The sequence below is a fragment of the Vulpes vulpes genome, unplaced genomic scaffold, assembly GCF_048418805.1.
Source record: "Vulpes vulpes isolate BD-2025 unplaced genomic scaffold, VulVul3 u000000899, whole genome shotgun sequence".
Classification (NCBI taxonomy): domain Eukaryota; kingdom Metazoa; phylum Chordata; class Mammalia; order Carnivora; family Canidae; genus Vulpes; species Vulpes vulpes.
In genome coordinates this window covers 2,767,434-2,789,854 of record NW_027325780.1, presented here as the reverse complement: position 1 = coordinate 2,789,854, position 22,421 = coordinate 2,767,434, and the positions used below count along the sequence as shown (strand labels likewise).

The following is a 22,421-nucleotide window of genomic DNA, read 5'->3' as shown; positions in this document are numbered from 1 at the left end:
GAAAAATATATGCTTAGAAAAAAAGAATAACTCAAGATATATAAAGAACAATTCATAATTTGTAAAAGCCAAATACCTGATTAACCTGTACTTCTAGTACCTGTTATCTTGACAATGGGTCAAATACGACTCAAGTCTTCAGTGGGTATTACATAAAATAAAGATGGCTCAACAGGGAAATACAGGACCCAACTGGCGTCATAAAGCCTTGTATGTGTGCATAAGTGGTAAGCAAACGGAGAAGCTAAACACACCAAACTGTCTAGGCATCTTTAAAATTGGCTTGCTTGGGGATCCCTGGGTGGCGCAGCGGTTTGGCGCCTGCCTTTGGCCCAGGGCGCGATCCTGGAGACTCGGGATCGAATCCCATGTCAGGCTCCCGGTGCATGGAGCCTGCTTCTCCCTCTGCCTATGTCTCTGCCTTTCTCTCTCTCTCACTGTGTGCCTATCATAAATAAATAAAATTAAATTAAAAAATAAATAAATAAATAAATAAAATTGGCTTGCTTAAGTTAGTGAAATCTAATACATCAGTATAAACATTATGGGAATACACTAAATCTATCAGTTACAACAAGCTTTTTATATAAATGCATAATGAAAAGGTATGACTCAAATTAACTTTTTAATGTTAACTGGCATTATTTTCAATTATTTACACATCAAGATATCCAAACACATATGAATGAATCCATGGTAAAGCAGGTTTTCAGATTTGCCAATTCTAGTTCAGCTTTCTCAGATATGCTACCTATGTACAAATACTACATACAGTTAATTTTTCCAATGTGTTCTTCAGAATACTCATTTTCACAAATTCTGGTATACTGTAAATTCTGGATTCCTTAGCAAAAAATACTTGACAGGTATATATATAGAGAGAGCCCAGCATGGAGCCTAATTAAAAAGGGGAGGGGAAGATAAAGTTAAATTTCTTCCTATCCATTTCAAAAGAGCCTGAGCCCAAGTGTGGAGAAATATTTCCAGATCTGGAAATATCTATTTAGAAATAGTAAACATAATGAGTTCCCGAAATATTATAATATTATAGTGAAATGGGCTACTTTAAAAAATAAAAAAAAAAAAAGAAAGTAGAGACTTTTAATGAAAAAAGTTTGTATTATGAAATTTGGAAATAATTACCTCAGTTTGTTGACCAAGACCAAAATAATGAGATTGTGCTTTTGAGCAAGAGGGCCTCATTCAACATTTAGAAACCTTAATTTTGCCACAAATTAAGGTACCTACTTGAATCCAAGGAAGGACTTTTTGCCATTAATACTCAAAGTCTAAACAGTTAAAAAAAAAAATGATAGTACAAAGCATTATCCTTTCATTTTGGCTAATGCCCAGTTTTGCAGTGACATTTTAGGAAAAGGGTTACCAAGGGTCAGAGTGGATTTGTCTTTATGAGATCACTTTTGCTTCAACTATAAACAAAACATAAATGAAATACTCTGTTACTTAGGTTGAATAAATCTCCTGTATCACTTCTTAAGAGTGCCATTATGCACACTAGCTGCTAGACTTATAGAATCCTTTGCACACACAGGCCCCAAGAAGATGTTAAACACTCTAGAGAGTAAGACACATTTAACTGGAGGAATCACTTTTAACTATTTTCTTAATTTGAAACATTGAGAGTAAAAGCTCTTATCAAAACCCTTAGCAAGGTCCTATCTGCAAACTCACCCAAATATTTGTACATATGTATGTACATTTACATACTGTCAAGCCCACAAAGTAGGTTATTAGACTAATGATTCTTAACTTTTTTTTATTCAAACTTTTTTTTTAAGGCTACAATGTGGGGAAGTAGCCTTAATATTAGTAAAGACTATAGTAAGTTTATAGAACTGTATTTGAAAAAACAAAAAAGAAAGAATAATGGAAATAGCTTATGAGCTAACATTATGCTAATAAGTTTTAAAAGAATGTGAGAAAATTATATACTCTAATAGAGAAAGATTTACTACTTGACAAAATAGGAAAAGTGTCCTTTTTTCATTAACTGGTTCAGGCACACCCTTAGATTGGTGGGGCAAAGAGCAGCAGCAGCAATAGTGATGGCAGCAAATCTGCATTAAGCTGTCAATTCAATTTATCTGTTGTTACAGTCTGAAGGTTTCTGTCCCCCCAAAATTCACACCCTGAAATCCCCACTGAGCAGGGAGCCCAACATGGGGCTCAATCCCAGGGCCCCAGGGTCATGACCTGAACCAAAAGCAGATGCTTAACCAGCTGAGCCACCCAGGCACCCCTGCATCTGAGTTCTAATATCACTTTTCTACATTTCTAACTTATTCAAGGACCAAGAAAGTAAACAGATGCTATAAGCCAAGTAAATAAAATTTAACAACACTCCACTGATGTAATGGCAGAATTTTGTATTTGGAACTGTATGTAATGTTAATTACATGACATTTTTTATGTCTGATACTATCTTTCCTTTTTTACTGATTGCCTTCAATACTGGGATGGCATAAAATGCTTTACATAAAACTGAAACACTGTTATTTGGACTAAAAGCTTCATTTTCTGTTGTTAGGTATGCCCTTGGTTTGTTCTCTGGTCATCCTATCTTTAAATCTCCTCCCACTCTCCCATCCCATCCATCTATCTATCAAGCCAGCCAGTGTATTTATCTTCCTGTACACACCTGTCTCTCATGGATTTATAGCTCTGTCCTTCTGTCTCATCCTATCCTACATATTCAAACATCAAACACTCTCTGAGTCATGTGCTTTTGGTTCTTTTCCTGTACCTCTTTGGACAATGTAAATGGTTCAGTACAATTTTTGATTCAAATTATCACCACATGTAAAATCTTTTGAAGAAATAACAACAAAGGATTTTAAAACAATTAGATGGTTAAGAAAGATGGCTTAGATGAATATCCCAAATTTTGTTTCTCTAATTTCCATTGATGGACAAGGAAAAATAACCTTTATCAAAGCCTAGATGAGGTAGAAATTTGGTCTTTCTACCACACCCATGACAAAACAACAAGAGTAGCAGAATTATTAAACATTTTAGGGAATTTTAATTTGGATTTTCTGGGTTGTGCTGGCAAAGATGTATTATATATCACTATAGTCACAAGGACAGAAATTAACGTATAGTAAACTGTGTATCATTAAGCCTAGAGGTTTTCCTTTAAGCTTGCAAAAGAGCAGTGGTATGCTACAGCCAGCTGTACCTGCTTTCTTAGTGTTTCATCTCAATTCTGAATTCAATGGTATTACGTTGGGAGCTTAAAATCTACCATAGTGGGGAATACTTACACCACAGAAATCAACAAACACTGCAAGTTAGGGTTTCTTTTTCTGGGAAAGCTGGTTATTAAATGTCTACTAGCACATTACTGCATATGAGTGATTTGAACAAAATGAACTATCACTGGGGATATCACTATCTAACAGCAAGTACTAAAATTAGATTCAATTTATTCTAAGCAATTTTTTCTCTACTCTATGATCACAAAGTTGACTAATAACATCCCAGCAATTTCCCTTCCTCCTCCTCCAATTTGTTCCTTAGAAAGGGGCTAACTAACAACAATCACTGAAAATAAAAACATAAAAAGATTTTGGAGATGTGAAAGAGCTCATTTCAAAATTTTTCTTTGGTATTTTTATGTATGACCCCTAGGCTTCTTACACCAAACCACTTTCTAACACCTGTACTTTTTTCCAGGAAAGTATAAGATTTTAATATAGATGCCTGAAATGCCAGAAAGTCAAACAGAAGTATAATGGAGAACTATAATCCAAAAGACTGATCAGATAATTGGCAATAGGAAAGTAATCTTAGTTACAGAAAACCACTACAATCTTTATTTTTATTTTTTATTTATTTTATTTTATTTTATTTATATTTTATTTTATTTTATTTATTTTATTTATTTTATTTTTTTATTTTATTTATTTTTTTATTTTATTTTATTTTTTTATTTTATTTTATTTATTTATTTTATTTTATTTATTTTATTTATTTTATTTTATTTATTTTATTTATTTTATTTATTTTATTTTATTTATTTTATTTATTTTATTTTTTTATTTTATTTTATTTTATTTATTTTATTTTATTTATTTTATTTTATTTTATTTTATTTTATTTTATTTATTTTATTTATTATTATCCATGAAAGACTCAGAGTCATAGGCAGAGGGAGAAGCAGGCTCCATGCAGGGAGCCCAATGTGGGACTCGATCCCAGGACTCAAGGATCACACCCTGGGCTGAAGACAGACCTAAACCGCTGAGCCACCCAGGCATCTCACACACAGTCAATCTTTCTAAAGAACAATCTGTCTTGTACAATGGGCCCTCTAAATTTTTTTATCTTGAAAAAATATCTCTCTTTTCCTTTTATTAATAAGCTGTAGTGTTCCACTGCCTGGGAATATACTAGTTTGACTACATCAATAGAGGGCTGTGTGTGTGTGTGTGTGTGTATAAAAACAGACCCTCTCTAACCCCATCTCCCAAAGAAATTTGGAAAATTTAAAGATAGATAAGACATCTATGAAAATTACTAAGAAAATTCTTTGAGAATATTATATAAATTCATTCAAAGTAAACTTACTCATATACCTATATCAAGTTGATTATATAGATTCTTACTGAAAGTTAGGGAGTAATTATATTAATAAATATGAAGATTAACTATATTAATAAATATAAAGTGTTCTGAACAGTGCCTGGCAAATAGTAGGCATTTTGAGAGTTTGGGCTGTTTATTAGCATTACTTGAAATGTGAAAAACAAGGGTTCAAAATAATTCTCAAGTTAGCAATAACAAAAAAAAAAGCTAACAAACCCCCTAACATTTAGTAGCATACTTCACGGCATTTTGAGAATCTAAAAATTCCTGAAGATTATACAATTAAGCATAAATAATACAGGTCTTTCTTATCCTATGTTTGTATTTAAAATAATTTCTATATCAGCTCAGAGACTGTCACTCACTTTGAAATCAAAGGTGTAATTGGTGTAAGGCATCAAGTTATTTTCATAGGCGCTCTTCAGTTGGAAGCCATGTGTGATTCTCCCTTCTGAGCTTCCATTCTTCCCATTGCAGCTGAAGTTCATAAGACACTCATTGTACCTTAGTTCCTTGAAGTCCTTATGGTTGTCAGCTACTCCTCCATTGCTCAAATATTCCACAACACCTAACAGAAAAGAAAAAGAAGAAATACTACCATTTAACATTTAGACCTTAATATAAGACTATACGACCAAAATTTCATTATCAGGTGGATATACCAGGTTCAGAGCAGCTTAATTAGGTTGAGCCATATATGAAACTGCCTTTTTGTAGTGGTTGGTTGTTAAAAAAAAAAATCAAACATCAATAACTTCATATGGTTAAATCAAACTGGAGGGTATTTGCCTGTTCCAAAACAAAGTATCAGGATCATCCAGAAATATCTTCAGTTTTTTAATGGGTTCTTCAAACTAAAGATGATTCCTTGAGGCAAAGGTGACATTCACCAAGAAAGACTTAACCTTGAAGGCTTTAGAATATTATCCTAAACCACTATCTCATTAGTATCTCACTATCCTATGCAGTCAATCAACAACTTTCAGGAATATGTATCATATAGCATACATAATAAAAAGTCATTTACAACAAAAATACACTTTGCATCTTCAACATTTCAATGTCTATATTAGGTAGAAAGTATTCTTTATTTTGAACTACAGTGAATTCTTTTAGTCTGATACTATATAAGGGACATTATATGCTACAAAAAAACTACTTGGTAAAAAATATTAAAAATGTATAAAAAGCTAAAGCAGAACCATTCACAAAATACACTGCTTCCATTTAACAAGTAAATATGAAAAATATATCACAATGCTGCTGCCGCTGCTGCTGCTGCTGATGATGATAATGATTGAATACTGTTAGCTATCTCTTTCTATCTGTGATCAGGAATGACAGCAACATATAATGAATAAGTGATGAGCACAGTATCAGTACTGTGAAAAGGAGCTATCATGTATCTAGCATTTAGTATACGCCAGGCACTGTTTTAAGTACTTTACACACTTAAACCTCACAAACAACTTTATGTGGTGGCTAAAATTATTCCCTTATTTAAAAATGAGGAACTTACAGATTGCACCTGTAAGTGGTAGAAGCAGGATCTAACCCTGGCAGTCTGGCTCTAGAATCAGCTCACCACGCTGCACTGTCAATGACAGCTTATACAAATCAAATGAAGTGGGGGAAACATATTTGAGAGGATTTCAACTCAAAAAAGGACTGAGAAAGGAAGACAGGTTAAGGTGCCAATTGGGCTAGGGGCTAAAGACAAGTATGCAAAAGGATGATTTCAGCATTTGCTAAAGAGAAAAAGTAAAGATATTTTCTAGATTTTTGACTTATGAAAATTGCAAGCACTTGGGTTCACATTTATTGTTGAGTGATTATTTCAAATAATTTAAAATAGTTTATTGAAAATATAAAAAATTTAGAATATGCTACAGTAATAGAAAAACAGTAACACTTAAATGTCTCACATTTGAACTTTAATATCTAAAATGCAGAACTGATTTTTTACAAAGATCTGAAATAATATAAATTAGGATATAAAGTGGTTTAGTACAGCTCAAGAAGTAATGTCAAATCCAAGGAGAATGTGGATCAGTTTTCTGCATCTAATTATCAGCATTCATATACCATTTAATGAATTCATTGAAAAGTTGCCAAGCATTAAATGTGTAAATTGCCCTGGGTAACACCGACATTTTCACAATGTTAATTCTTCAATCCATGAGCGTGGAATATTTTTCCATCTCTTTGTGTCTTCCTCAATTTCTTTCAGAATTGTTCTGTAGGTTTTAGGGTATAGATCCTTTACCTCTTTGGTTAGGTTTATTCCTAGGTATCTTATGCTTTTGGGTGCAATTATAAATGGGATTGACTCCTTAATTTCTCTTTCTTCAGTCTCATTGTTATCAAGACAGTATGGTAGCGGCACAAAAACAGACACATAGGTCAATGGAACAGAATAGAGAATCCCAAAGTGGACCCGCAACTTTATGGTCAACTAATACTCGACAAAGCAAAGACTATCCACTGGAAAAAAAGACAGTCTCTTCAATAGACCATTCTCTTACACCATACACAAAGATAAACTCAAAATGGATGAAAGATACAAATGTGAGACAAGATTCCATCAAAATCCTAGAGGAGAACACAGGCAACACCCTTTTTGAACTTGGCCACAACAACTTCTTGCAAGATACATCCATGAAGACAAAAGAAACAGAAGCAAAAATGAATTATTGGGACTTCATCAAGATAATAAGCTTTTGCACAGCAAAAGAAACAGTCAACAAAACTAAAAGACAACCTGCAGAATGGGAGAAGATATTTGCAAACGACATATCAGATAAAGGGCTAATATCCAAGATCTATAAAGAACTTATTAAACTCAACACCAAAGAAACAAACAATCCAATCATGAAATGGGCGAAAGACATGAACAGAAATCTCACAGAAGAAGACATAGACATGGCCAATAAGCACATGAGAAAATGCGCATCACTGGCCATCAGGGAAATACAAATCAAAACCACAATGAGATACCACCTCACACCAGTGAGAATGGGGAAAATTAACAAGGCAGGAAACCACAAATGTTGGAGAGGATGTGGAGAAAGGGGACCCCTCTTGCACTGTTGGTGGGAATGTGAACTGGTGCAGCCACTCTGGAAAACTGTGTGGAGGTTCCTCAAAGAGTTAAAAATAGATCTGCCCTACGACCCAGCAATTGCACTGCTGGGGATTTACCCCAAAGATATAGATGCAGTGAAAGGCTGGGACGTTTCTAGCAGCAATGTCCACAATAGCCAAACTGTGGAAGGAGCCTCGGTGTCCATCGAAAAATGAATGGATAAAGAAGATGTGGTCTATGTATACAATGGAATATTACTCAGCCATTAGAAAAGACAAATACCCACCATTTGCTTTGACGTGGAGGGACCTGGAGGGTATTATGCTGAGTGAAATAAGTCAATCAGAAAAGGACAAACATATGGTCTCATTCATTTGGGGAATATAAAAATTAGTGAAAGGGAATAAAGGGAAAGGAGAGAAAATGAGTGAAAATATCAGTGAGGGTGACAAAACATGAGAGACACCTAACTCTGGGAAATGAACAAGGGGTAGTGGAAGGGGAGGTGGGTGGAGGGTTGGGGTGACTGGATGATGGGCACTGAGGGGGGCACTTGGCGGGATGAGCACTGGGTGTTATACTATATGTTGGCAAATTGAACTCCAATAAAAAGAAATTTTTAAAAAAAATTGGAAAAAAAAAGCTTCTCTACTTGTTTGTTTAGTTAACTATGTAATAAAAGAGCTGATTAGCAAGCAGCATCAGATCCTCAAAAAAAAAAAAAAAAGTTGTCAAGCTTATTAAACTACTCGTGCTGAATATTTCCTCATTGTTTCTTCTCCATTGCACTCGGTGCCTCAGGATGCTGATTTTTTACTTGCATCAACAGCAAACCCCCCCCACCCCACTCTACCTTCTAGTTGAATTTGGTCAATGGGCAGCACTGGCAGGACAGTAGAGTGAGACAGGGGGATATATTACCCCTGGCTCCCTTTTTGTTGATGTCAGAGATTAATAGCATCAGTTAACTCAAAGCCATCACTCCTACTACATAATCCCCTCTTTATAATTACTTTTTCCAAGTTCTGGTAACAGTTCCCACCACTCTCCAAACGTTGAGGTGTAGATGTGGTATAGAGTACCTAATTCCCTTAGTAATAGAGTACTGCCTTAACCCTGTACAAATTTTTGGAAATAGTTTCTTTACTAAACTTTCTGCAATTACCCCATGTCCTATTATCCCTGGATTCTTACTAATACATTCCCTAATTTCACAGAAAAATTCTCCACTCAAAAGTTAGGAGCAAGCTAGCCCTTCAACTAGAAGCTAAAGCAAAACTAAAAGCAAAAGGAAATGATGTCATAAATACCTGAATCTGGCAATGAGTTAAGATCTGCACATAGCACCAGCGGGATGGAATTAGGATCTGCAGTTGGGCTGCCAGGCCTACTAGAGGCTTTCTCCAGAATGTTTTTAACCTCTGAGACAAACATCATGGTCTGGATGAGTTTCACATCAGAATACTCTGGGTCCCAATGCATGTGGGCATTTGCCACTATAAGCAGCTGTTTGTCTGCAGCATGAATAGGCTTCATACCTAAATTTAAACAGTAGAAAAAAAGGTAAGATTATGCTTTATATATCCAAAAAGCAATTAGCTTAGGTTTTCTCCCCAAACCCTGTAGTCCCTTATTTTTTTTCCCATTAATTTGTACTTTCCCTTTTATCTCATAATGTCTTAGAAGCTAAAGTGCTAAGATTCTGATAATTCCAACATGGGAATTACTCCTCTAGATCAGGGTAGACAAACTGCAGCCACAGACTAAACCTGGCCCACCACCTATTTTTGTACAGCCTATATGAGCTAATAGCCTGGTGTTACATTTTTAAAGGATTCTACAAAAATTTCCTTGAAAGACACTGACAGAGACTGTAGGTGACCCACAGAGACTAAAATATTAACTATCTGCCCCTTTACAGAAAAAGTTTGCCAACTTCTGCTCTTATACACCCAAGTTAAGAATTTTATCATGATATAATCAACATTTGATTTTAGTGCCTTGATTTGCTGAGTTCTTGAGGTAAACAAGCACTTTAAATAGCTATCATTTAAAGATCACAATTACCTAGTGAGGCAGGCTTTCAGTTATTTGAATTACCTAAACCTTAACTTAAATTCTTCCCACTGCCCAGTTACTCAATCCACCTTGCACGTCCTGAGCAAATCAGTGATGGATCGACAATAAAAGGCAGTAATACTATATATATTAATTTATACAAATTAACTAAGGAAGAAAGTTTCCTATTAAAACAAATTCATACCAAACACCCAAATAGGGCACCTGGATGGCTCAGTGGTTGAGTGTCTGCCTTTGGCTCAGGGTGTGATTCTGGAGTCTTGGGATCAAGTCCCACATTGGGCTTCCTGCATGGAGCCTGCTTTTCCCTCTGCCTGTGTCTCTGCCTCTCTCTCTCTCTCTGTGTCTCATGAATAATAAATAAAACATCTAAAAAAATAAAACAAAATAAAAACAACACCCAAATAGTAATTTTAAAATGGAGACTTAGGGGATAGTGTGCTCTCAAAATGTGGACACCTGGGGTTTTAAATCTTTTTTACTGTTTATTTTCGTGTTGGGATGGTCACATAACCTTTGGTACTCAGGTTCATTTGGAAAGTGAGAAATGCAATTAGAAAATATGTGAGGTTCTTTCTTCCCCCTAAAATTCTGTTTTTAAAATTTTGTCAAAATAAGTATTAACATAGTATTAACTTTCAAAATGGGAAACAAAATATATAATATATTAAAAATTGTGAACATTAAAACTTGGTTACCATGTACAGGCAGAGAAATATTCAAAAATATTTAAAATACAAAGCTCAGTAGGCATGGTATGAGGCCATTTAAATAAAACTACAAAAAAATAAATAAAACTACATACATACAGTCTATATCAGTAATGAGTAAAGAAATTAGCAAGAGCTTTTCCTAAAGAGTATGAATGAGATAAGGAACTTCTCTTTATTTTATATACTTTTGTATTATTGCAATATTAGTAAACATGCAAAATTCATTTTTTATTAAAATTTCTATAGAATTACCCTATGATCCAGCAGTTGCACTATGAGGATCAAAGGATACAAAAATACCATTTTGAAGGGATACATGCACCCCAATGTTTACAGCAGCATTACCAACAATAGCCAAATTATGGAAAGAGTCCAAATGCACACCTACTGATGAATGGATAAAGATATACATACACACACACACACACATAAAAATGAAATATTACTCAGCATCAAAAAGAATTAAATCCTGCCATTCACAATGATGTGGATGGAGTTTGATGCTACGTGAAATAAGCCAGTCAGAGAAAAACAAATACCATACATATGATTTCACTCATATGTGGAACTTAAAGAAAAAACCAGATGAAGATTGGGGGTGAGGGGGGCGGAAAGAGAGGCAAACCAGAAAACAGACTCTTAACCACAGAGAACACACTCAGGGTTGATGGAGGGGAGTGAAGGGATAGGTTAAATGGGTAATGGGTATTAAGGAGGGCACTTGTGATGAGCACTGAATACTGTATGTAAGTAATGAATCACTAAATTCTATACCTGAAATATTATACTGTATATTAACTGTAATTTCCAGAAAATCAAAACTACCAAAAAATCTATAGAAATGCCTCTTAAATTTTTCTATTGAAAATATAAACTCTACAGAAAAAGACCTAATTTTCTAAGTCTTCTATTTTGATAAAGTTTATTATATCTTAGTAAAGTGAAAAGAAACTTACCTTCAATGTTGAATAATAAACAAGTAACTGAAGTGTTATATGTGACAGAAGTAGTCATTTTTTAAAAATTCTATTTAGGTACCCACCATTTGCTTCAACATGGATGGAACTGGAGGGTATAATGCTGAGTGAAGTAATAAGTCAATCGGAAAAGGACAAACAGTGTATGTTCTCATTCATTTGGGGAATATAAATAATAGTGAAAGGGAATATAAGGGAAGGGAGAAGAAATGTGTGGGAAATATCAGGAAGGGAGACAGAACATAAAGACTCCTAACTCTGGGAAACGAACTAGGGGTGGTGGAAGGGGAGGAGGGCGGGGGGTGGGGGGGAATGGGTGACGGGGACTGAGGGGGACACTTGATGGGAAGAGCACTGGGTGTTTTTCTGTATGTTGATAAACTGAACACCAATAAAAATTAATTTATTAAAAAATTCTATTTAGGTATAATTAATATAATAATGCTTTCAGATGTACTATATAATGATTCAATATTTGTTTACATTGCAAAATGATCACTACAGTAAGTCTAGTTACCATCTGTCACCATATAAAGTTAAACTCTTGGGATTTACTCTCTTGGCAACTTTCAAGTACACTTTACAACATGAATGACTAGGGCACCTGGGTGGCTTGCTGGTTAAGCATCTGCCTTCTGCTCAGGTCATGATCTCAGGATCCTGGGATTGAGTTCCGTGGTGAGCTCCCTGCTCAGCAGGGAATCTGCATCTACCTTTCCCTTTGCTCCTCTCCCCATTTGTGCACATACATTCTCAAATAAATTTAAAAATATATATATATGAATGACTATAGACCCCCCATGCTGTACATATCCCCATAACTTATTTATTTTATTTTATTTTTTTAATAAGAGCTTTTTTTTTTTTTAAATTTTTTTTTTTTTTTTTTTTTATGATAGAGAGAGAGAGGCAGAGACACAGGCGGAGGGAGAAGCAGGCTCCATGCACCGGGAGCCCGATGTGGGATTCGATCCCGGGTCTCCAGGATCGCGCCCTGGGCCAAAGGCAGGCGCCAAACCGCTGCGCCACCCAGGGATCCCCTTATTTATTTTATAAGTAGAAGTTTGTACCTCTTGATCCACTTCACTCATTTTGCTCACTCCCCAGTCCCTCTCCCCTCTGGGAATCACCATTCTATTTTCTGTATCTATGATTTTGATTTTGTTGTCTCTTCATTTGTTTTGTTTTTTAGATTCCACATATAAGTGAGGTTATAAAATATTTCTTTCTCTGACTTATTCTATTTAGCATAATACTCTCAAGGCCCATCCATGTCATGCAAATGGCAGATATTCTTTTTTATAACTAAATAGCATTTCATACTACCTTTTCTTTAGCCATTCATCTGTTGATGGACACTTAGTTGCTTCCATGTCATGGCTATTATAAATAATGTTCCAATGAACATGGAGATGCCTATCTCTTTTCAAAGTTAGTATTTTCATCTTCTTTGGATAAATACCCAAAAGTGGAATTGCTGGATCACATAGTATTTCTTTTTTAACTTTTTTTTGTGGAACCTCCATACTGTTTCCCATAGTGTTATACCAGTTTATATTTCCACCAAGTATATAAGGGTTCTCTTTCCTCCACATCCTCATCAAGACTTGTTATTTCTTGTCCTTTTAATAATAGCCATATTAAGGTATGAGGTGATACTTCATTGTGGTTCTGATTTCCATTTCCCTGATGATTAGTGATGTTGAATATCTTTCCATGTGCCTGATGGCCATCTCTGTCTTCTTTGGAGATATGTCTCTTCAGTACCTCTGCTCAAATTTTAATCTGAGTGTTCATTTTTCTTCCTATTGAGCTTTATGACTTATTTATATATTTTAGATATTAATTCTTTATCGGATATATGATTTACAAATATAGAAATAGTCCATTTAAAGCAATGTGATAAGATAAAATCTAACAGCCCAAATTCTCTAAGTTTTACTCTTTTCTGAGAAGTTTTATAGTGTCACTTCTGGCTATAGATTAAATGTGCACTATATTAAAATTAAGAACTACTGGGTACCGGATCCCTGGGTGGCACAGTGGTTTAGTGCCTGCCTTCAGCCCAGAGCGTGATCCTGGAGTCCTAGGATCAAGTCCCACATTGGGCTGCCTACATGGAGTCTGCTTCTCCCTCTGCCTATGTCTCTGCCTCTCTCTGTCTCTCATGAATAAATAAGTAAAATCTTAAAGAAAAACAAAACAAAACAAAACTACCGGGTGCCTGGGTGGCTCAGTCGGTTAAGTGTCTGCCTCCGGATCAGGCTGTAGTCCCAAGGTCCTGGAATGGAGCCTGCATCAGGCTCCTTGCTGAACGGGGAGTCTGCTTCTCCCTCTCCCTCCCTCTGCCTGCTGTTCCCCTTGCTGTGCTTGCTTGCACACATTCTGTCTGCTTGAGTGCACACATTCTATCTAAATAAATAAATAAATAAATAAATAAATAAATAAATAAATAAATAAATGTGTTTTTTGAGATTAAGGAACTATTAAAAACAATGGAGCCATAAGCACCTTCTATAATATTAAATTCCTCTTATAGAAGTAAGAGACATATTTCAAAATGTGAAACTGTCTGCTGTATAATTTATAATTACTCTTCTGAAAATTAAAAGGAGAATAAAACTTCAAAAGAAATTCAATTTTCATGTTACCAGAAAGAGGTACCTAACTTTTGAAAAGAATGAGACTGCAAAGGACATAACAGTAGGTAAAAAGGGAAAGGCCATAAAAGAAGAAAAATTTAAAATAAAATATCAAAGATTATTTGATGATGGATAAACTGAATACCAGAGAGAAAGGTTTGGACAGATAGGTATGGTCTGAATAATCCAAATCAATACTCAAAACAAACATCTTTTCTTCTATGATAAGTATTTTAAAAAAAAGTTTACAAATAAAGCCCTAATGTGGTCTTAACATCTCCTTGCTCTTGCGTAAAATATACTAATTAAGTAAACAGTGAAATGCTCAAAGGCAGGCAGGAGAAAGGGGAAAAAAAGGTCTGGATATGCAAAGTACATATTGAGTTTCTGACTTTGAAGGAAGCTATAAATAATCTAAAATGCAAAAGATAACTACCAGGTAGATAAAAGATCCTGCTCTTATCCCAGTAATGACTGAGATATAACAAAGAAATTAGAGAAAACTTGCCAAGTACTTAACCTTAAAGATAAAAGATTTTGCACTCAAGAAGCTAAAAATATGGCTAAAAAGAGAACCAACTCATTTTAATTTCCAAACTCAGCCAACTAATAAGCATTTCCTACTTTAAATAGCCTTTTGGAAATAATGGCATATTAAAGACTTTCATTTTTACAGATTACCTGGTAAGTAATATCCCTAGATATATATGATGGTTTACATAATTAGTCCTATTTTCCTGCCCATTTCCCTTAAGCTTTCTTAAAGACAAAAAGAAAAAAATAACTGTGCAATAAATAAGCAAGAGTCTGTGTACTTGTTTGAGATGGGAAAGCATGAGATGGTATTTATTTTTAGTAAGAATATTTTAAACTGCACTCACCTGTTCCAAATAGTTCCTTGTGGACCTCTAATACCACAGCGACACCAATATTATCTTTTGTCATCACTCTGTTCAGCATAGCTTCGGATCCATCTGAATTAGCCATTGCCACTTGGTTAAATTCCACTGTATGCTTTTGCACCAATGTAAATCTAAAAGGCACAATGCATTATTAGTGTAATAGTAGATACCTGGACTATCATGCTGAAAGACATTAAATGAGGGAGCAAAAGATACACTGTTCACTGTCTCCCTAGTCATTTTCCATCTGCAAGGGGACATGCATCAGTCCTGGCCAGGGGGACATAAGAAGTGCCACCTAGCAAAGACTGCATACATATCTCTTTGCCCTTTTATATGTTTATCCATGTGGTAAGAAGCAAGAGGGCAAAAGCTAACCCACTATGGACTGGGAAGCAGCTGAACCAGTTCTGGACTGATGTGAGAAAATTGCCCTTCTCTCATTTCTTTAAGCTATTATTAGAACTTTCTGATAAACTTTCTGATATTTAAAGGTGAACACAACCTTAACTAGTCAATAGATTAATGAGAAAGAACAAAATAAAATTTAACTACCCTGCTGTTTGCAGTTTTATTCTTACCACATCAAGATATTTGTCACAGGGCAGCCCCGGTGGCCGAGCGGTTTAGCGCCACCTTCAGCCCAGGGCATGATCTTGGACACCTGGGATTGAGTCCCATGTCAGGCTCCCTGTATGGAGCCTGCTTCTCCCTCTGCCTGTGTCTCTGCCTCTTTCTCTCTTTCTCTTTCTCTGTCTCTCTCATGGATAAATAAAATCTTTAAAAAAAAAAAAAGATATTTGTCACACACACAAGAAAGTTATTTGTCACACCCATATCTCAACTAAGGAGAAGCCATTTTTTTCATCTGATCTTTACTATAAAAAGGTGGAGTTAAACATATGTAAGGGTTCAGAAAGACAGCTTCTATAAGGTGAAAAATGACTCTCCCTGTATAGTTTCTGCATGAATAGTATTTTCTTTCTTTACTTCCAAGCTAAGTATTGTAGATTTATAGGACTTAATAGAATTGAATCTAGCACTGACATTTAATAGCAGTAAGACTTTAGGGCAAGCCATTTAACCACTTACAGCCTAGTTTTATTAGGTTTCTAAGATATTTATAAATGGCCAAAACCAACTAAATATAATTACTTTTCCCTAAGTACTATGTGGACAGAAGACACCTTTGTTCTTTTAACAGGCTTCCACCCCATCTTCCTCCTAGCTTTGAAACTGAAGCATGTATTCATCTCTTTATAAATACAGACTAAAATCTTACTATGCTGCAGGACACTGTGCTAGATAAAAACAGTACTCCTCTCCCTGCCCCAATTCTGAAGTTCTCATGCATGGAGAAGAACAAGGGCAAGAGTAATAAAGAGAAGGAAGATTCAAAGTATGTTCTAGGTAGACTTGACGATCCTCCATACCAGACTTTTCCAAACATCTAAGCAGTAGAACATCTTTTTCAAACAATTTCTGGTAAGATTCTCGTACATAAAGTATTATGTTTGACTAAATCAATCACTGAAAACAATATGTTTTTATGAGTATAAAAATTTCAAATCGAAGGGTATAGATCATAGTCTTGTTATCAGTCCCTGCACCCAACTTATTTCTGCTTTTTCGTAAGCAGAACCTCTTTTATTCATTCAAAATGCTTAAGAGTCTTCTCTGGAAACCATGTCTTTCTTTCCTCTTGGAAGATTAATTTTCTACAGGCTGTAGTGTAGATCTCTTTTTTTTTTTAATTTATTGGAGCTCAATTTGCCAACATACAGCATAACACCCAGTGCTCATCCTGCCAAGTGCCCTGCTCAGTGCCCATCACCCAGTCATTCCAACCCCCTGCCCACTTCCCCTTCCACTACCCCTTGTTCATTTCCCAGAATTAGGTATCTTTCATGTTTTGTCACCCTCACTGACCGGTATTTTCACTCATTTTCTCTCCTTTCCTTTTTATTCCCTTTCACTAATTTTTATGTTCCCCAAATGAATGAGACCATATAATGTTTGTCCTTCTCCGATTGACTTATTTCACTAGCATAATACCCTCCAGGTCCCTCCAGGTCCAAGCAAATGGTGGGTATTTGTCATTTCTAATGGCTGAGTAGTATTTCTGCATTTTTGTTTGGGTTATAAAGTATTAATAAAAATCCTGATCCACAGAGACACACAGATATAATTTGCAAATAACTGACCTTGAACTCAGAGAGCCTTAGCATGTAGGCAAAAACTTGATTCAGAGGTCTACACCAAAACAATTCAACTAAGCAGCACATCCAACACATATTATTAATTTCCAAAGTGTTAAAAATTGGTATTTGAAACATTTGAGTGAATATATTATTTTAAAATTATAATTTATTTGTATTTACTTTTTGAAATATATTCTAAATATTTACAGAACTCTTAAGGTGTATTTACAGGAACCTTGTAAGAAAGTATAAAAAGGGACACCTGGGTGGCTCAGTGGTTGACCATCTGCCTTTGGCTCAAGTTCCGGGATCGAGTCCCACATTGGGCTCCCTGCATGGAGCTTGCTTCTCCCTCTGCCTGTGTCTCTGCCTCTCTCTGTGTGTCTTTCATGAATAAATAAATATATATTTTTAAAAGTATAAAAATCCTGCTTAATGGTAAATATTGTTAGTAATATTTTACTTCTACCAAAGTCAGGTTGTTATGGGGGGGGGGGGGGTATCTAAGAGTTAGAAATGTCTTTGTTAACCAGAATTTGTTTCCCCTTACCTAACTTCCATTTAATCTAGATCTAGATATTTTCCTTAAGCAAATATAGAATAAAACCTAGTATCTCTTCTACTTGCCACTACTTTAAATATCCAATCACATCTTTTCTAAGAAATGGCCAATTTTTAAAAAATATTTTATTTATTTATTCATGAGAGACAGAGAGAGAGAGAAAGGAAGAGACATAGGCAGAGGGAGAAGCAGGCTCCCTGCAGAGAACCCGATAGGGTATTCGATACCCAGGCTCCAGGATCACGACCTAAGCCAAAGGCATATGCTCAACCACTGAGCCATCCAGGTGTCCCAGAAATGGCCAATTCTTTATATGATATATGGTGTGAGACAGTTGTTCACCTGAACATCTCAAGTTTTCCCAAAGGTACAGTATCTAGAATTGGGCATAAATGAACTAGTGCGGTCTTCATTTTGGACCGTATTTTTGTTAATAAAGACTGAAACTGCACTTTGGGGAAAGCCATATTAATCATAAACCAAATGAGAACTAAGATGTAACTAAAACTTCCTGGACTTTTTCCCTCTTAAACCAGGTCTCTCCAGTCCCGCATTTCATAAATGCTTATCAACAAATAAGTGGGGAAAAAAATGTGCAATATACATATTGCACAGATTTGGGAACAAGCAAAAATACAAAGAAAATTGAGAGTTGCCTGCAACCAAATATCCTAACAAGTCAATATATTTCCCCAGACCTTTCTCCATGCATTTTCATGCAAATATTCCTATACAATTATGATAATACTCTATAATTTTATATTCTGGTTATTAATAAACATTCTATCAGGACATAAAATTAAATATTCAAAACCAGTATATATGAAATGTATTATAGTTCACTATACAGACTCACCATAATTTAACATTCTGTGGCAGACATTTAAATTGCTTCTGATTTGAGCTATTATAACTAATGCCATTATGAACATTTTTACATATAAATATTTCTCTGTACTCTCAAATGACTGTATCCCTCCCTCTTTCCCTTCCCTTAATAATCTAAATGTAGCCACTTTATTTCTGTTGAGTATCATTTCATGACTTTCTATTCATTAGTTCAGCCACTCTCAGTAAGCCACTCATATTAAGGATACTTTATTATTTTTTTAAATTTTTATTTTAATTCCAGTCAGTTAATATACACAGTGTTGTATTAGTTTCAGGTGTATGATATAGTGATTCAACAATTCATATGTCACCCAGTGCTTATCATAAATGTACTCCCTTACAGCCATCACCTATTTCACCCATCCCCCCACTTATCTCCTCCCCTCTGGTAACCATCAGTTTCTTCTCTTTAGTTAAAGAGTCTGTTTCTTGGTTTGTCTTTCTCCTCCCTTTGCTTAATTGTTTTGTTTCTTAAATACCAAATATGAGTGAAATCATATTGTGTTTGTCTTTCTCTGATTTATTTCACTTAGTTTAATAATCTCTAGCTCCATACATGTCCTTGCAAATGACAAGACTTCATTCATTTTCATGGCTGAATAATATTCCATTACATACACAGATACACACACACATCCCAAATCTTTCTTTATTCATCAATCAATGGACACTTGGTCTGCTTCTATATCTTGGCTATTGTACATAGTACTTCTATAAACATAGGGGTAAAATGCATCCCTCTGAACTGGTGTTTTTTGTAGTCTTTCAGAAATATTCAGTAGTGCAACTGCTTGATCATAGGGTAGTTTTATTTTTAACCTTTTGAAGAACTTCCATACTGTTTTCCAGAGTGGCTGCACCAGTTTGCATTCCCACCAACAGTGTAAGAGGATTCCTCTTTCTCCACATCCTCACCAACACCTGTTCCTTCTTGTGTTGTTGATTTTAGGCATTCTGACAAGTGTGAGGTGACATTTCATTGTAGTTTTAACTTGTATTTCCTTGATAAGTGACAATGAGCATATTTTCATGTGCCTTTTGGCCATTTGTATGTCATCTTTCAGAAATATTTGTTCATGTCTTCTACCCATTTTTTAATTGGATTATTTGGTTTTTTGGGGTGTTGAGTTGTACGGTTCTTTATATATTTTGGATACTAACCCTTTATCTGATATGTCATTTGCAAATATCTTTCCTCATTCTATAGTTTACCTCTTAGTTCTATTGACTATTTCCTTTGCTGTGCAGAAGTTTTCATTTTGATATAGCCCTAATAATTATTTTTGCTTTTATTTTCTTTGACTCAGGAGACCTATTTAGAAAAAATTTGCTATTGCTGATGTCAGAGAAGTCACTGATTAGGACACTTTGAAGCTTCATTCTTTTTTTCTAAAAGATTAAATATCCCTCCCTCCTTTTGGTTCTCACAAATCTTATGTGTGTTTATTGGTCTTCTCTTAAATAATCGAAATTCTCAATAGGACAGAACCAATAATAAAAATAATACATGCTGCCCATTACTGAGGATATATCTACTTTGTGTCAAAATTGTGATAGGGGGACACCTGGGTGGCTAAGCAGTTAGGCATCTGCTTTCGGCTCGGGGAGTGATGCTGGAGTCCCAGGATCAAGTCCTACATCAGGCTCCCTGCATGGAGCCTGCCACTCCCTCTGCCTATGTCTCTGCCCCCTCTCTGTGTCTCTCATGAATAAATAAATAAAATCTTAAAAAAAAAAAAAAAACTTGTGATAGGTACTTCGTATGTTTTAATCCTATAACTTGCAAAAACTTTGCAAAGGGATGAATATGAAACACACTGTCCAGATTCCTCATCAACCCTTCAGGAATTGCTCCAGCTGCAAAAAGCTACCTCACTCAAGGTCAAGTACTTCCAGGAGTGATCTACATCCAGTTATACATCGAAAACAAAAGATAAAAGTTTAGGGATTTTGATCCCTCCTGGGTTAACTCTCACAGACCATTTTAGCTCCAAAGCTAACAGGCAGGATCAGCTGAGGCTGTAGGCTTATAACACAATTCTGTTTTCTATGCCCAATTTGATTTCTTTCCTGCTCCCTTCCATTGGGGAACATCAAACTACCTTATCTTTTTGAAAAATAAGATAGGTTTGTTCATTTTCAATATCCTAGGAACTTCTCCTACACTTCAAGATTCATAATAGATTACCCATGTCAGCTCTGTAGTCATACTTTTGCAAGATCTTTTATTACCACGGAATGTAATTATCTTGATTTGGAAACCTAACTAGTTCAGGCAGTTTAGTGACTCTTGGCTTACCAATCTCCTCTTCACTTCGTCTTTAGTCTTTCCACTTTGAAGATAATTCTCAATAGAGATCATGAAAGCAAAATAGAAGTTGTACAGCTGTTTTTTACCTTGACCCTCAATTAGTGATTATACAATTCACAATGGGTATATCCCTTCTTTACAGTGCATGGTATTTAAAATATCCTTCTCATTGCCTAAGCATTTTCACCAAGCCTCTGCTTTTTCTTAGTCTTCTTAGCAAAGATCACAGATTCAGCCAAGTTGTTTTTAAAATACATGCTTGGTTACTGACTTTTCTTCATTTAAAAATGAATCCTGAACAATTATTCAGTTTATGACATGCTTCTACCTACCCTTCAACTTACTTCCTAATTGGTATAATTAATGATTGTATTGCCTCACTTTTGACTTTTACTTCCAATCTTCTTAAAGTATCAGCTTTTTAATGTCTGTGGTTTCAAAAAGTTCAGAAAAATAAACACAGTTTTCCTGAACGAAGTATAGTATGTACATCCTTATAACTAACACTCCCTTCCTTGGCCCTTACAAATACGAAAGAGGACAGGGTCAAATTCTTGAATCTTATCATTTCAGCTTCACCAATTATTTGTTTTGTTTTTTAGATTTACTTATTAGAGAGAGAGCAAGCACACATGTGGGGGTGGGGGTGGAGGAGGAAGGGCAGAGGGAGAGAGCATCCTAAATAGACTCCAAGCGGAGTGCAGAGCCTGATGCAGGCCTTCATCTCACAACCCTGATGAGCTGAAACCAAGAGTTAGATGCTTAACCAACTGCACCATCCAAATGCCCCTTCACCAGTAGTTGAAGAACCAAAGAGATAGCTGAGAACTAAGCAATCAAAGAAAGTTCCTTCTTTACAGTGAGAATTAAGAGCAAGATATGCTTCTTGCATGGTAAAAACTTTTCAGGTACTCTACCTTAAGGAAATCTCCAGCACTAGTGCAGATCATTGCAGTCTCCTACAATTTGTCTTGTTTTTGTGTTACACTGTATTTATAATATATTCATAATATAACAAGAAATAATTATCCATTTTCCATCCATACTACCTTACTAATACTATTTCTTAATTCCCCCTCCGACACATAACCAAACACACTCTGCTATGCTTTGACTTTGTCTCATAGGTGACATTTTGACATACAGGGATATCTTCCTCATTCCTTCTATTAGATGTTTGTTTGGAATAAAACATACTGGTTTATAGTTACTTTTCACTCACTAATCTAAACCATCAAGCCTTGGTAACATGTAAAATCTTGTAACTTGTCTCTATTTAAATTCATTTTATCATTCCTATTGTATATGTAGAACGCAGATGCTATAAGCATTAATCTTCATGCTTTTTTTTCAGTCTAAGAATTCTCCTATTTACCTCCTGAAAGTCTTATTTGATAGAAAGTTAAATGGGCTTAAAGACATCATATATAATAAAGACTGACATAATCAA

At 35.3% G+C, this 22,421-nt stretch overlaps 1 protein-coding gene across 4 annotated transcripts in view; it reads right to left on the bottom strand.

Moving 5' to 3' along the window:
• CNOT6L (CCR4-NOT transcription complex subunit 6 like) overlaps nt 1-22,421 on the bottom strand; it is a 115,271-nt gene that overhangs the window by 7,364 nt on the left and 85,486 nt on the right. For all 4 annotated transcript variants that reach the window (XM_072745531.1, XM_072745530.1, XM_025998225.2 and 1 more), the window contains exons 9-11: nt 14,986-15,137; nt 9,004-9,231; nt 4,974-5,176 (exon numbers count right to left, since the gene is read on the bottom strand). In XM_072745531.1, the coding sequence (XP_072601632.1) occupies nt 4,974-5,176; nt 9,004-9,231; nt 14,986-15,137 (583 nt within the window). The remainder of the gene's footprint in view (nt 1-4,973; nt 5,177-9,003; nt 9,232-14,985; nt 15,138-22,421) is intronic.